This window comes from Durio zibethinus, chromosome 11 (assembly GCF_047325235.1).
Source record: "Durio zibethinus cultivar Kanyao isolate XHJ-2024 chromosome 11, ASM4732523v1, whole genome shotgun sequence".
NCBI classification, from domain to species: Eukaryota; Viridiplantae; Streptophyta; class Magnoliopsida; order Malvales; family Malvaceae; genus Durio; species Durio zibethinus.
In genome coordinates, this window is record NC_143172.1 from 18,976,024 (window position 1) to 18,992,606 (window position 16,583).

Below are 16,583 nucleotides of genomic sequence, written 5' to 3' on the forward strand. Positions count from 1 at the left end.
GGCCTCCTTTTGCAACTACAATAAATAGATGTAAATGAAAGTATAAGAAAATGGAAAAGTAACAAACCTTCCCAATTAGCTATTGCAAGTTCCAAGCCATAAAACCATATGAATAATTAGTGCCCATTCATCAATGTCCTCTCCCCAAATAAAAGTGTGTTTATTAATAATCTTAACACCCTAAATTGGTTTAATGGTTATTAACTTATAAAGACCTCAAATATGACCTAAGCGATCTTTATAGTATTAGCCTCCACTCTTCATAATAACTATATCAATAAATAACAACAAAATAATTGAATAGTTTTTAGACTAACAACAATCCAAAAGGCATGAAAATAAAGTACAAAGAGGCATTATATCACTTTTAAGCCATAGCCTTAACAATAACATGAAAAAAAATCCGAAGAACTAAAGAAGAATGAAAAAGAGAATATTGGATAATGATATGATAATTAATAACTAAATTTCGAGTTTGACTTTTGGTATTCAACAAACTTAAAAAGTACAAAACTTAAAAGATTCTAAAACAATTTGTAGTAGAGTAAGGAAAAACAACAATGTCCATTTCAATATAGAATTTAAACTGCTAAAACACATTCTCTCAAATAACACATGAACTCAAAATATGCCCTAAAAATCCATTCAAAAAAAAAACTTATAGTCACAATAACTCTTTACGAGCTGTTTATACCTAATAACCTGAGCAACATCAACGGTTTGACCTTACGAATAAGGCCTCTTACAGAACCCCTAGAGCAAAAAAAAGAACTGTTTTATGAAATCCCAAAACTTATCATCACTTTCTTCCCTAGTCTTGATAGCTTTTCTAGGCATAGGCCTCCCATCCAACCAAATCACGTGATTGGAATAAGGAATTATAGGCTTTAGTATAACAATAAGTATAGCTGAAAATAAGTTACAAAAAAAGTATCAATTTAGCAAGAATTAAAAAAAAATCATTAAAACAAATACTCCAACCTTTAAACAAAATTCTTTTACCTTCCATTTCTTTTTCATAAAAGCAATGTGAAATTTGACTAATATATAAAACAGTAGTAATGCTTTGTTAGGGTTTCATTTCTAGAAGATCATGCAACGAATCACCTTCTAATGGCTTTATTCATAGATATATGCAACATACAAAACCAGTTTGGGATTATAAAAGCAAGGAAGAAAAAAATCAAAAAGCAAAATTTGAATACTAATAAAGAAACATACTAGGAAATCAATAAATATTATTTTAGAATCATAATGTCAAAATTGAGAAGGCACTTTCTTTATTGTTTTCTTTGATGTTTTCCTTGCCTTTGCCCCCATCGACTTTCAAATCATTTTTGGTCATATTTGGTAGAAAAAATACATAAAAAAAATCTCTGTTATTTTCCTAATTCCTCATTTAAATGAAACTTTTTTTTTAATTCAAAGCATTCCAAGTTTTCTATTTTATAAAGTTTTAAACTTTAGAATTCAAACATATATCAAGTCAAAGGAAAAGCAAAAACAAATGAGAAGCAAAAAAAAAGCAATGATGAAAATATTCTTAACACCAAACCCACTCAAATGCTTCAAATTTGTTTGTCAAAATTTACCCAAACCATACAAAATTCTATCAAAATCTAAACACCTAACTCAATATCAACCAAATATTCATTATCTATAGAAAAACAAACATGGCTAAGAACAATTATCCATGCGGTAAAGATGTTGCAAATCTGAATGAACTTCCCCACAAAATAACATGCATATAAAAAAATTCAAACGTAAAACTAATAGCTTCTACCAATATACAACCCATAATTACTAACCAAAACAAAAAATAAAAAACTAGTTTAATAAAAAAAACACCATGGACAAAAAAAAATCTAAACATAAAACTCATATCTAGAAAACCCCATGATCACATAAAAAGAATGACCTGCATAATGCAAGGGAAACAAAAATAATTAATGGAACAACATGCATCCACAGTAACAACAACATCAAAATATCAACAGAAACACATTGATAAAAAATAAACCACCTTTAAAAATTAAAAACCAAAAAAACTAAATATGAGAAGAAGAGAAGAAACTCACCTGAACAAAAAAAAAATAAACATAATAACAAAAACATTAAAAATTAAAAAAAAAAAAAGCAAGAAGAACAAAAGAAATAAAAACCAAATCTAAAAAACAACTTTTGTTGCTGAGTTGTGAAGAAAAAATGAAACTCACCTGAACAAACAAAACAAAAAATAAGAAAAATATAAAAAAGAGTAAAAAGAAAGAGAACCAAGAATAATAGAAGAATTAATGAAACCTATTCAAAAGCTTCTAAAATTGTTTTATTCCAAAATTGCCCATACAATTTTGTTTTTAATACATTTCTTAGCTATGCACTTAAGGTATATATTATTATTATAATGATAGCATGGTGGAGCTTGTAGCTATCATTATGTTGGTATATGTGTACAACTGTTGAATCATGATTTTTGTTTACTAAGTATTACTTTTTCGGGAAAAAACTTATCAATTTCAAACACGACACGATAGTACGATATAAAAAAATTTGTATATGTGCTTTAAAAAAACTTGTTTTATGTTTATATGTATCAACATAAATTTCAACACGACATAATTCGTGTCTTATACGTGTTGATATGTCTAAACACGTATAAAACACAAAAAACCATGTTCAAATGAAATGTGTCACGCGAAAACACTTTTAATATGTGACATGACATGAAAACACGTTTAATACATATTTTGTATTTATTTTAATATAAACATATAATGATTATTTTAATTTTTAATCTTTTAGTTATGATACCTAATTAGCTATTCAATAGATTATATATACATTTAATTATAATACTCATTTAATAATTATTATAAAATTATTTTTTATATTAATAATATAAATCTTAACATATTATATATATTGTTCTCTGTAACATATTAAATATATATTGTTCTTTGTAACTTTTTATAATAAGATTAAAAAAATTTATTAAAAAACAATTTAAAAGGACAATATGCACTTAATAACATTACTAATGTAACAAGTAACATCTAATAATATGATTATTGGTCAAGAAAATCAAATCCAAATCACATGAATATGTAACAATTTATTATAATGATAATAAATAACATTTATAATAATAAAAAATTATATGATAATCTTAATAACATGAATTATGATATGCAATTATTTTAAATTATAAGACTTAAAATAAGATATTATACATTTGAAATTGAAAACAATACATATTTTAAATAATACGTATAATGATAAAAAAAAACTATATAATTTGTTCTATATTACATAATACGATATTATTAAAACATAACTTATAAATTATTATTGTAAATACACATTTCGATAACCTATTTTAAATATTTTATTCTATATCACATGATAAGATATTATGTATTTAAAATTAAATATAACATATTTATTCCAAATAGCATTTATAATGATAAGAGATTATATAATTTATATTCTTATATCACATGATAAGGTATTATTATAATGCAATGTATATACTCATCTTAATGACTTATTTTATATTTTTTGTTTTAAAATTTAAATCGCATTATATGATATCCATATAATTATAAAAGATTAAATAATTTATTCTAAATCATATGTATATGAGTATATCCATGATAATTAAAATATGTAATTTATTTTAATTATATTATAATGTATAAATATATCAATTTAATATTTTTCAATAATTTTAATAAGTCATTAAGACTTTTTACAAATAAAAAGGTAACCTAAAAATTTTTTCCCCCATTTCACTCTTTCGTTTCAACCACATCAAGTCAAACAATCAACAACCTTCATTCTCTTCTCCGTAGTCTTTACCTACAACTTTCCTAACTGTTGGCCACCACTCTTGCCTTGCCAGGCTCTTTGATTCAGCCAGTAAGCTAGGTTTTTTGTTTTGCAGTTCTCTTGCCTAAAATTTTTTTCATTTCGCATCGTTTTTGCCAAAACACTAAGGTAATTTTCTTTCTCTTTTTCATTGTTTAAAATAAAGATTTCTTTCATTTCTAAAGTTTGTTTGAAGAATCCATTAACGTTCACTATTATTCTGTTAACGAATGAGAAAAAAGTAAACCCTTGTAGAAGAATTAGAAAAACATCTTCCTAAAAATGGTTCTATCTAAAGATTTTCACTATTTATCTTATAGGCATTGAACAAAGCTGTATTATTATTAGAATTATTATATGAAATTGAGTTTTTAATGGATACAAGAGTATCATCTATGGTGATGGAGGAATGATCGCTTGAGGCTAAAACTTGACTTTGTTCCCCATAACCTAAAAAAATCCACTTGACTAAATTTTTATATAAAAAAATAAAAATAAAATACCAGATTTAAAAAAATTTATGTTATGATTTACTAAATTAGGGTTTTGCTAATTTATGTTTTTAGAATTGCTTGTGTTTGTTGGTGTTTGATTTGGGCTAATTGCTTTTCTAGTCTTGGTTCTCTGTTTCTTCTTAATTAAGGCTTTCAATTGTTGATTGCTTCTTTAACAATTAATTCTTGGATTTTTCATGCTAATTTTTCGTTTCATTAATTTTTCCCTATTCTTAAACTTCAATGATGAAAATCTTTCACTCTTCATTTAGTAGCTGAAAAAAGCTTGATAAGAGTTTGAAGTGTAAAACATCAAAACCTAAGTTTAATAGAGCTACCATAACATCCAAAACACCATTTACACAGCATCTAAAACACCATCCATAACATCTAAAGTCACTATTATAGCCAAATCACTATTATTCTAGTTAAACCTTTTATTTCTTTTCATTATATTTAAGGGTGTGGTACAAAAGCTAAATACACAATGCATATAAATAACTTTGCCTTTAAAGACAAAGAAGTAGTCTATCAAGCCTAAACAATAAAAATGAAAAAAGAATTGTAATCCAAACTTCTTATTTAACAATTGTGTAGTTCTATTAAATCCCAAAAAAATCTTTGAATAGGTTTTTTACTTTTATACATTTTTAATATATATTTAACATGTAATATGTACAATTTTTTTTAGAAGGAATTAGATGATATCAACACTGCATTTTAATCAAATTTTTTTATTATGAATTTAGTAAAAGATAATGACTATATGGAGATACCAGAACCAGATAATACTGATATAAAAAAGGGTAAAAAGAAGCACAAAACAAATAAGAAATTGACTTCAAATGTCTAGAAAGTTTTTGAAATATTACCAGTCAATGGTATTAAGACAATAAAGTGTAAGTATTGTGGAGAAGTTAAGAACTAAGATTCCAAGTATAGGAATGATAATCTAAAACGTCATATGAATAATTGTGTTAGGAGAGACACACGTGATGTAGGCCAAATAATACTTTCTAAAGATCGTGGGTTTATGATAATGAGATCTAGCAAATATGATTGTGAAAAATTTTGTGAAAAGTTAATCACTACAATGGTTATGTGTTATCTACCCTTGTCATTTGTGGAGTATAATGGCATTAGGGATTTGTTTTATTATTTGCATGATGATGTGATTTTAATATCTAGGAACACTACAAAGTCTGATATCATGAAAATGCATAAAATAAAATAAAAAGTAAATTGAAACAACTATTGAAGGAAACACTTGGTAGGATTTGTTTGACTTCTAATTTATAAACTTATATCAATATTAAAAGGTATATATGTGTTACTGTTCATTTTATTGACCATGATTGGAATTTACATAAAAGAATGTTGAAATTTTCTTTTACGCTATATTCACACAATGATGTTGCATTGAGTGAAAAAAGTGCATTCTTTAATGCCTGAATGAAAAATAAAAAATAAATTATTCTCTATGACATTGGATAATGATTTTGTAAATGATATTTTTGTTGATTTATTGAAATTACAATTGAATGTACGAAAAGCATTTATAAGAAATGGTCAATATTTTCATCTAAGATGTTGTGCTCATATTTTGAAGTTGATAGTCCAAGATGGCTTAAAAGAGGTTGATGAGTCTATAAAAAAAAGAGGAAACAAGTATTAAGTATGTGAAAGGGTTTCAAGTTAAAAAATAAAAATTTTTGAAATGTGTGAACCTAGTTTGTTTAAATGTAAATAAAGGATTGAGACAAGATGTTCTAACTAGGTGGAACTCTATACATTTCATGCTTTAAAGTGCACCTTACTTTCATAAGACTTTTTCTCACTTGGAAATCAATGATTCAAATTATAAGAATTGTCCATCTAAGTTTGAGTGGGATAAAATTGAGAAATTGAACCAGTTCTTAAGTTTTTTTTATGACATTACTTATGCGTTTTTTAGAACAAAGTACCCTACTACCAACTTATACTTCCTTTTAGTTTTTTAGGCACACTTGACCTTGAATGAACACATGAATAAAAATGATGTGCAATTAAAAAAGATGGCTTTAATGATGTTTGATAAGTATTGGTATCAATTTAGTTTGATTTTAGCTATAGCTGTGATATTGGATCCTCGTTACAAGCTGCAGTTTATGTATTAGAGTTATAAGAATCTTTATGGGAATGATTCAATAGAGTTTAGAATAGTCAGAGATAATTTGTTTTCTTTTTATTATGAATATGTTGATGCTGTCAAGGTTTCCATTTACAATTCATCCTTGATTGTTTCTAATAATTTTAATGACCAAACTATTGATGAAAGATCTAGTAGGTAATTCATTTATTTTAAAGTTTAATTTTTTATTACTTTTTGATTTTTTTTTATAATGTTTTGTTATAAATTTTGATACATTTGATTTTTTAATTAAGAGTTTGATACTTTTGACATTAAAAATAGTGTTACTATATGAAAATCTCAATTATAGCTATATTTGAAAGAACAAAAACATGATAAGACACAATGTTAGATATTTTGCAATTTTAAAAGCAAAGCTAGTTTCAATATCTTAAGCTTGCTACCATGACACAAGATATCTTGAGGAATGAGCATTCATGTTTCTATAGTAGTATCTAAATTTACTTTTAATGTTTATGATAAGGTTCTCGACTAATATCGTAGCTCATTTAAACTAGAAATTATGAAGGCTACTGTTTGTTATAAAACTGATTTTTTGAAAAAATTACTAATGAAAGCTTAGATGAAATGACAGATGGTGTCATTAACTTGGATCTTAGCAAAAAATGTTTTTCTTTAGTAAATTACTCTACTTCATCTCAAGTTAATTCTGTTGAGTTATGCTACATCATTGAATAGCTTTTAAATTATTATTGTTTTTTAAATACTATGAAGTTAGTAGGTTAGTATGTCTTGAATTGGGTATGATGTTTAAAGTTTGAAGTTTGATGATATGTTGTATCTATTATGTATCCATGTATATCAGTGTTATTAATGTAAATCAATGTTATTAGTGTTTATTCGTGTTATGTTTAAATGAATTAATTATACACATATTAGTTGTGTCATGTCACTTGTAATACGTATAATAAATGTGTCATGTTCATGTTTAGGATTTAGACAAATTTTATAATTCATGTCATATTCATGTTTTAATAATTTGTATCATTACATGTGTCAAATACAACACGAAATACAAAACGAAAAACATGAATTACCAAGTCTATTTAGGAATATCATGTTGGCTTGGCTTTTCCCCACGTCCCCTATTCATCAATTTCAAGTTTGAATAGTGTATCGAAAGAAGAAAAAAAAATCATGTTTTCATATGGTCATTACCATTAATAGTCAAGCTCAAACTTTAACATCTATACTACTATAGATAAAAATATGATATCTTAAAGATCTTGTATTGGACACTTGTCTTTTTTTTCTCCCCCATTTTTTTCTTATTTTTGGGTTTGTTGAGTTTAAGCAATCTATTTAACGATGAAAAATGGTGAATTTGGGCTTTGAGATAACTGGGTTATTAATTTTGGATTTTTGTTGACAAGGTTGATTTGGGTAGATTGGATAATTGTTGTTGATTTAGGTGGGCTGGATAATCTTTTATACCTTTTCTTTCCTTGGATTTTTTTTTCTTTTCATGTTTCTTACCTTTTGCTTTTTTTTTTTCCTACAGATCATTGGGTTTCTTTTGATAAAGCATAACAATATGAAGAGTAAGGTGCATCGACGTTTGTACAAGAAAACTACCCCTCACTCGTTCCGTTATCACCGATGATGTTGATATTTTGATATTTTATTTCCATTTTATGGTATTTTAAATAATTTAAATTTTAATGTTAGATTTTTTATTGTTTAGTTGAGATTTTATTTTATTTCATTTCATTATTACATTTTTACAGGTAAGGCATTGGTTTCAATTATAATTTTTCAGGTATTTTAATTTTTTAACTCTTTCTATTTTTCCATTCCTTGCTATTTCTTTTTATTTAAGATTTTATTGTTTATTTCCTTATTTGATGATATTTCGTTATTTTATTTTTTATGATATTTTGAATTAATTATCTGAGAACTTGAAGAATCACCTTACCATTAGTATTGCCATGATGTTTGTATTTTAGATTTGTGCAATCGATAGTCTTGCTACTTTTTCCTAGAGACGTATTAAGTATGTTGAGACCATGCATTTAAGCTTACGGTTAACAAAAAGGCATGGGAAAAAGGAATTATAAAAGGAAAAGACAATTATAATTTAAAGGAAATATGGGCAGGCAAGATTCTAAGGTAAGAAATTACAATTTGCTTATGTGAATTTGTACTGACTTGTAGTTGGAAAACATTAGTATTATAGACACATAATTTTGTCCAAACAAAATTTTAGCCATTTGTGAAGTGCTTAAAATTTAAGCTGGTTTAAATCTAAAGTTTTTTTTATTTTGACAAATTTTTAAAATCAAAATTAGAGCCAATTTGATCCAAATGTCCCGAGGTCAAAATTGGTTAAACCTAGTTAAACAAAAATCAAACTTGATCAAAATTGATCAAAATGGATGAAGCACAGGTCAATTCTTAAAATTCACTATCAAATTGGAACCAATGTGGATTAAGGTTGAAATTTATGATTTTAAAGTACAAAAAACCTTGATTACACTTCGAGAAAGATAAAATTACCAAAATACCCCTTAATGGTATTTTTGTAATTTGATCTTTTCAAAGTTGAATTTTTGTGAAAATTTTCATATCATAATTGAATTTTTTTAAAGATTTTTGATACATTAAAAACTCTGATCACACATTGGGAAGTATGAAATTATGAAAATATCGTTAGAGGTATTTTCGTAAATTGATGTTCCAAGGTCAGAATTTTGTAAAATATTTCAGATCATGATGTGATATTATTTAATGATTTTTAAAATTTTGAAAACTTTGATTGTATCTCGATATGTGTGAAATCACCAAAATACTCTTAGGGGTAATTTCGTAATTTGACTTTTTTGAGGTCGATTTTCACTAAACTTTTCATATGATGATTTTATAATATTTGATGATTTTTGGTGCATTCAAAACTACTGCAATACCTTAAGTGGTGTGAAATGACCAAAATATCATTTATGAGTAATTTTGTAATTTGACCTTCCTGAAATCAAATTTTCATGAAACTTTTTAGATCTTAATTTCATATTATTTTATGATTTTGGTGCTTTAAAACCCCAAAAAATGAATAAAGAACATTGATTTTCAAGAAAATGGCATAAAACTGAAAACTTTGTAATAAAAGTAAAATGGGCTTTTCACTTGGTTTAGATGGCTATAAAAATCCTAACTTTGATATTATGCATCTTAGACCATTGGATCTCATTGGGAATCCTGAACCAATTGCTAAAGTTTGCTCGTTAGAAATAAAATAGGGGTGGAATTTGGACCCTTGGATAAACTTTAATCTGAAGGCTAATATTTAAGCTTGAAAAGGATTTTTTTTTTCTTCATCTTCTTCAAAGGATTGACATGAAGAACCAAAAGGAGAAGGGGGCTGGAAACACAAAAAAATAGAGGAGAGAAAAAAAAAGAATAAAAAAAATAAGAAAGAAAAAAAATCATTACTAGTTTGAAGGTATAATTTCTTTACTTGTTATCTTGTATTTCTTGCATTTCTTGCATTCTCATTACATTTTCCATAACATTTTCATATTGTTTGTTTCATTTTCTTTGTTTTCTTGAAAGTTCATAGTTTATATTTTATTTTTCTCAAAACTTGAATCAAACTTCTTCCAACTAGTTTATAGCTTGAATTGGAATAGAAAAATCAAGCAATAAAAATTCAAGACCAATAACACACCATTTGGAGGTTCGGCCAACCTTTCCTTCACCATGGCCAAACCTCCTTTTGGTTCTCCATGGATGTTTTACTTGCTTTTCAATAATGTTCATGATGATTAAATGGTAAGTTTTTTTGTTATTTGCATAACTTTTAGCTTAATATATGCATCTTGTTTGGTTTTAAATGTTTGGCTCCATGATTTCTTTTCTATTTAGTTCATTATATTTTTTATAAAACCTCTCTCATAAGTCAATTCTTCTGAATGATGGATATTATGATGATCAATGCATGTTTGAGTGAAACGGGATGAAATATACTTAAGGAAATGCCATGAAAGGTTCTTGGTTTGGCCAAACCTTCCTCTTCATTTTTGTGGATGGTTGTTGCTTAAATTCATGCATTAGATTATGTTTTTTGTTATGATTTTCAAGTTTTCAATGTGTTTAGACAAATTTTCAATGAAAAAGTGTTAGTTTAATAAGTTCTCTTAGTGATTTTTTGTTTTTGTTTGGTTAGGTTTTTTTTTTAAAGAAAAATTGGTGGAACATTCATCCAATTTTTGAAAATTTTCATGTTTGATCCATTTTCCTTATGAATTTTCATACATAACTTGTTTGTGATTTAGTTTTGTAAATACCTAGGTTTGTAATTATTTTGTTCTCATGTCATGCTTTTGTCACATGCATCGTTAATGTCATTTTTGTAATGTGTATTTGTCACATGCATAATTCCCTCAAAACCCAAATTCCCGTGAAATCCCAAATGTGAAAACCTAAACCTTAAACCTATGCAACCTTAAATTCTCATAAAACTTTAAATTTGAAACCCTAAATCGTAAACCTTAAATCCTAAACCCTAAACCACCTTCCAAAACCAAACCAACCCCTAAACCAATCATGCATTTGCATTTCATTTTACGTAATTATATGCATTTATAAATTATCATGCATTCATACTTTGTTATTCATATCATGCATTCATTATATATTATGTTTATGCATATCATGCATAGTTTTTTTCAAAATGAGTTTTTAAAAGAAAAATATTTTAAATAAGATAACATCTTAATTAAATATAGTCATCAAGGTCTAACCTAACTATAAGTGGACTCTCAATGATTATCATTTATGTGTGGTGTTTCTCAATTTTAGTTGAGCAATTTGAAAACACTCAAATTAAAAATATTTTTGAAGCTCTACCTAAGTATAAGATAATGAAAAAGGTGTTTTGATATTTAAGGAGTTTTCATCTTGATTCAAACAAAAAAAAAAGAAAAAGTTAGGTTTTTTAAAATTTGATTTGTATTTAAAAAAAAGAAAAAAAGAAATTAATTTTAAACATTAAGAAAAATATAATTATTTTTACCAAAATTAAATGATAGCATACAATCGATTGGTACCTTTTTTTATAGGTGCTATAGGAGTGTTAACTTTTTTCACAAGTAATCGACTTCTTGACATAAACTTTAATTTCGCTGACCATAAATTTGTTCTTTTTATAAAACTTTAAAATTTATTTTAAAATATTTTATTAAAAAGATAAAAAATTTTTGTGGTCAATCATACCTTAAAAAAGATTGGTGATGATTTCTTATTTTATTTTTATCGAAAATATTTTTAGCCCTCGTTTTCAATCCCTTATTCATCTGGCTTTCAAGTGACCCACCTTCGGTCTCGATAATATCTCAACAAGTATATCTTCAATTAGTGATTTCACTATTTGATACAGGGTATAGGGTGATCCTTGGATTGCAGCCTATAACAGAGATAAATAGGAGTTTAATTGTTTTTCATCATAAAATGGATCAAAGGTGGTGGATAGCACAAGTACCCTTTGTTGGTTTCCTTTCTAACATGAAGTTTTTGAAGTATTGATTTGGGGAAAGTATATATAAATATATACTCACAAACACATGCCTTATTTCATATGAAAAACCCATGTTGTATAGATTATCATATGGTTATTGTTTGAGTAACTAGAATACCATTGATTTCTTATAGGTTGTTTACTATCTAATGAGATTTCAAACAGAGTACACTTGTGGCTTATTGAACATTGCTCATCATTCTGCATTTAGAAAAGAAGCTGCAAAACTGGTTCTTGCAAATATTGATAGAGAGTGGCCAAAGGTTTGTTCATCTAAGTTTGAGTCTTTTGATATTTAACTTTTGCCAATGTAATTAACACTAAGTTAGAGAATCTTTATATCACAAGGTTGATGTTATTTTGTCGATCTTTACATTCATGCCGACGTATATAATGGATATAAGGGTACTTAACTATTTGAATGAACAAGAGGGATAGGTTCTTTATTCATGTTCACCTAAATCTTGACCACTTGTTTCTTTGAAGAAAGAATTATTATCATGCATGCTGAACTCAATTCTCATTTTGAAACTATTACTCGTGAAAACTTTTTATAACAGGTGATTGTGAACTAGCCAAACTCAGTTATTAAAGAATTTGTGTGGCCAAATCATAAACCTTAGGTTCCTAGACCATTGCTAAGTACGCATGTAAGAATATGAGACAAGGCATGTGAAATGAAAGTGGTCAAATATGAAAAATATAGGGAACTTGTTGACCAAATTCGAAAGCGCTTTCCATATCTCAAGAACATTTGGCTTTTCACTAAAATTCAGGTTAGTATTCTAACATTTTACTTATAGAAAGAAAATATTAAAACTATAAAATTTATATAAAAAAAAAAAAAGAAACAGGCTAAACATGTTGCTATTGTGCATTGATCTAATATCGCGAATGGTCTAACTAAATTTCAAGAAGTAACTGATAAAACAAAATCATATGCTACACAAATGTGACATGCCAAATAGGAAAGATATTGATGGCCAGATTTAGGGTGACCCTTTGAAGAAAAACCAGTACGAGTTATCATTTTGTTAATTTCTTGATGGAAATGGAATCAAACTTTTTTATTGGTGCATTAGGATTCACTTGGTGCTTTCTTATAGATGGCATGAGGAACACTGGAGGAAAGGTAATGGCCAAATATTTAAATGTCAATAAGGATAGGTTCTACCAGTGAAATTTAAGAACCAAAGATTTTGGGAAAGCATGTACCTATCCTTAGATTTTGAGATAATATTCTAATATTTATTATAAAGGTATAGTTGAAGAGCTTTACATGCCTTTTTTGTTTTTTCAAGTTTAAAGGTTGTGTTGTTTAAGATTTGTTTGTATAAATGATAGTTAGAATTGTTTTGTGAAAGAGTTATTAAAGATTATTTGCTGATTAGGTTCGAAGTGAGTGAAAAGTTTAGTATTTTGTTTTGTTGTGTTTTGTGATAATATTGTGATATTTTTTTTCAGAAAAATATTAAAGAAAAATTATATTGATAAAAAGATCACTTTTCATTAAGTTTAAAGTCATATTGATATACTTTAAGGTTTGTGCACCAACCGGAGTTGGTAAGACAAACATAGCCTTGATATCTATTCTACATAAAGTATGTTCTTTAGCTAGGTATCTATTGTCATCTTTTTTGGGTTTTTGCATTTTATAATTTGGTATAAAAATGCAAATGAACATTGTTTTTGGATGGTTCTTGATCCATTGGATGCAATTCTTTGTTGATTTTGGTAACGATAAAATGATGTGTCTGAACAATAGCAATTATGCTCAATTATGCTAACATCTTGGTTGTTTTTGTTTCCTCTTTTGTGTGGTACCTAAAATACTTACATTTTGCATTCAAAGTGGGAGAGGCTATAGTTACTGTAAGAGCTGCAAACACTATATTCATTAGTGTGCAAATATATCATAAGTTACATTGGTTTTTTTTCTTTTTTAAACTTTACAACTAGACTGAAAGGAATATAAATCATGGTTGTTTATGATAGTTTGTGCATCTAAAATGTAGTTTATAATATAAATTTTGTGTTATCACTTATCAATGGGATTTCTTATGCAGATTGGACATCACTTTAAGATAGATTATGTTGCCCTGATGAAGATTGAACCTTCTATATATTTTCTATCCATTCATTGGGAAGATTGGTCGGTGACTGACTACTTATTGTTGGTTGTATTTTCTAAGCATTAGAGTTTTTTTCAAAGGTTGGCACCAATTTGCTATTGACAACAATTTAAACCCAGGCAATCATTGGATTTTCATGAAAATTGGTTCAAAAAATTTTGAAATGATTGCATATAATAGTAATTGATAATTATGCTGAACAACTTCTAATTAAGATAATTTTCTACCTTATAAGTATTGAATGTTTCAAGGCACTTTTTTTTTTTTAGCAATTATTCTTTTTCATAATTCTTTACCTTCAAAATATTTAGTCAACATTCTCTACTTACTTTCATAGCTCATCTAAATTACTATTTCCATAATTTTTCTATGCACTTTTTCTGATTAAATTATTATTAAATAATTAATTCATATTAATCGTACATATCACACTAAGTTCAAACTTAATTACTCTAGCAAGGACGAAATCAGACCACCCGCGCTAGTTACTATCAACTGTCAGGGTACAAATTAAGAAGCTACTGTTAGCAGAAAGAGGGCACAAAGAAGCTGTTAAGAAATAATGACATGTCTATGATATACACGCCAAGGCCACACGGCCATACCCAAAAGCGTAGTTGGTATTTGGAATGGGAGAATTTCCCTTCATGATCTGTTCACCAAAAGAACCGTCAAGATCCAACATCCTCGCCAAAACCTGAAGCGTTGAAACATTTCAACAGACAGGAATTCTTCAAGAGGTGGCTCCACCATGCTCAGCATGGCGTGTTTGGGCGATAGGGAACCTAATTGTCGAGGTTCCTAATGCATAATTTTCTTCTAAACTAACCCAATTCTTCAACAACTTGCAGGTGGAAGTACCAATCTAAAAAGGTAAATAAATGCTTTATTTGAGATTGAGCTGAGGACAAAGAATATGTTGCATATATCGTGTATGATTTGAAGATTCTTGGCAATGCTATAGCACGGCATTCCTTGCGCTCAGGGACCATACAAAAAGCATGATTGAAGAAAAAAATATTTTTCCAGCTTTCTAAAAAATGCCACCTTTTGTAACCAAATCAATTCTTGGTACATTAAAGAAAATCCAGAAAAAACGAAGATCCAAATGAATCCACGATACCTTTCATTTCTCCATTTGAAACCACCAAACAGTAAACCATGAAAGAATAAATTTGCTCAGTGCAAGCTGATAAAATATCCAGGGCAGAAAATTTCAAGATCACATAATACAAAACCGCTGAGAACTTCTATTACACCAAGAATAAAAGTTTCAGCGCTTTCCACCACCACCTCCAAGCTTGGGGCCTTTTGTTGCAGCACTCTTGGGCAAATTACCCTTACTTTGAGTCTTTTGTTGCTTTGACATTAGCTCAGCCTTTTTAGCCTTCTTTTCATCCTTAGTTTTCTTAATCCTCTCTATAATTTCACTGCAGAAGATCAAGTGATCCAGGAACAAACTTCTAAATGCCAACTAAATGATAATTGCATTACAATGTAATTCCAACAACAGAGTAAACATACCGTAAAGCAGCTTCCCGTGCTGCATCTCGAACTTCAGGTTTCTCAGTTCTTCTCTTTTGAATGACCTCCAGTGTAGCACCAACAATGGACCTTGAGTAGGGCTTTTTTGTGGTGCGGTGCCTCTTCTTAACTGCTTCTGCAGCAATGTCCTGCAGGTGTTGGCACCGAAAATGAAGATTAGAAAACAAGCAATACCTAGAGTCATTTTGGCAGAGAGGGCTTATTCCCTAATAAAGAGATAGATTTGTACGTATTTATCTGTAGGCTTCACAGGGAAGAAAATAAATTCTGACCTTCTTATGCTGCTTTCGGTACATTGCTGTCCATGTAAGCTTAGATGGCTTTAGACGGTTGTGGAAGTACCTCTTGCATTTAGAGTTGGCAAAGAGGAAGACCTAAATGTAATTCATCAATTTCATTAAAAGAATAAACAAAATCAACTCAAGAAACAAAAAATAAATACCAAAATTGAAAAATAAACTTCAATGAAGCCAAGTGATCAACATCACCAAAGCTTACCTGAGAATCTGAACGAAGAAATCTGATACCTTTACCAGGGTATACCTTGGAACCACTGAAGCGGCATAATTCAGTCCTGCAATGCCAAATTTTACCAATTACAATATTAATCGCTTTTACTCTGTGTTCACAAAGGATTTTACCAATTACAAAATTAATCATTTTTACTCAATGTTCACAAAGATATATCCATTCAATCAAGCTAAGCTAAAACATAATACAAAAGTCATTGACAAGAAAACTAGAAGTAACAACAAGGTATGAAGCACGGTTCAAAAGACCCGTCATGTACCCGTGTTGTATTCGTATCCAACACACTGACACTTGCGGCACACCAAAGTACGTCG

General features: G+C 28.1%; 1 protein-coding gene and 1 pseudogene across 1 annotated transcript; one reads left to right on the top strand and one right to left on the bottom strand.

Moving 5' to 3' along the window:
• The first annotated feature begins 7,346 nt into the window (after nucleotides 1-7,346).
• LOC149516170 (uncharacterized) lies at nucleotides 7,347-13,241 on the top strand (annotated as a pseudogene).
• A 1,327-nt stretch (nucleotides 13,242-14,568) lies between these two features.
• LOC111289710 (large ribosomal subunit protein eL24-like) lies at nucleotides 14,569-16,531 on the bottom strand. The gene is made up of 4 exons (XM_022880965.2): nucleotides 16,237-16,531; nucleotides 16,011-16,112; nucleotides 15,718-15,866; nucleotides 14,569-15,623 (listed from the first exon to the last, which is right to left on the bottom strand). Exons 1-4 carry the CDS (start codon nucleotides 16,396-16,398, stop codon nucleotides 15,467-15,469), a joined length of 570 nt encoding a protein of 189 aa, XP_022736700.2. The 5' UTR covers nucleotides 16,399-16,531; the 3' UTR covers nucleotides 14,569-15,466.
• Between the last annotated feature and the right edge of the window lie 52 nt (nucleotides 16,532-16,583).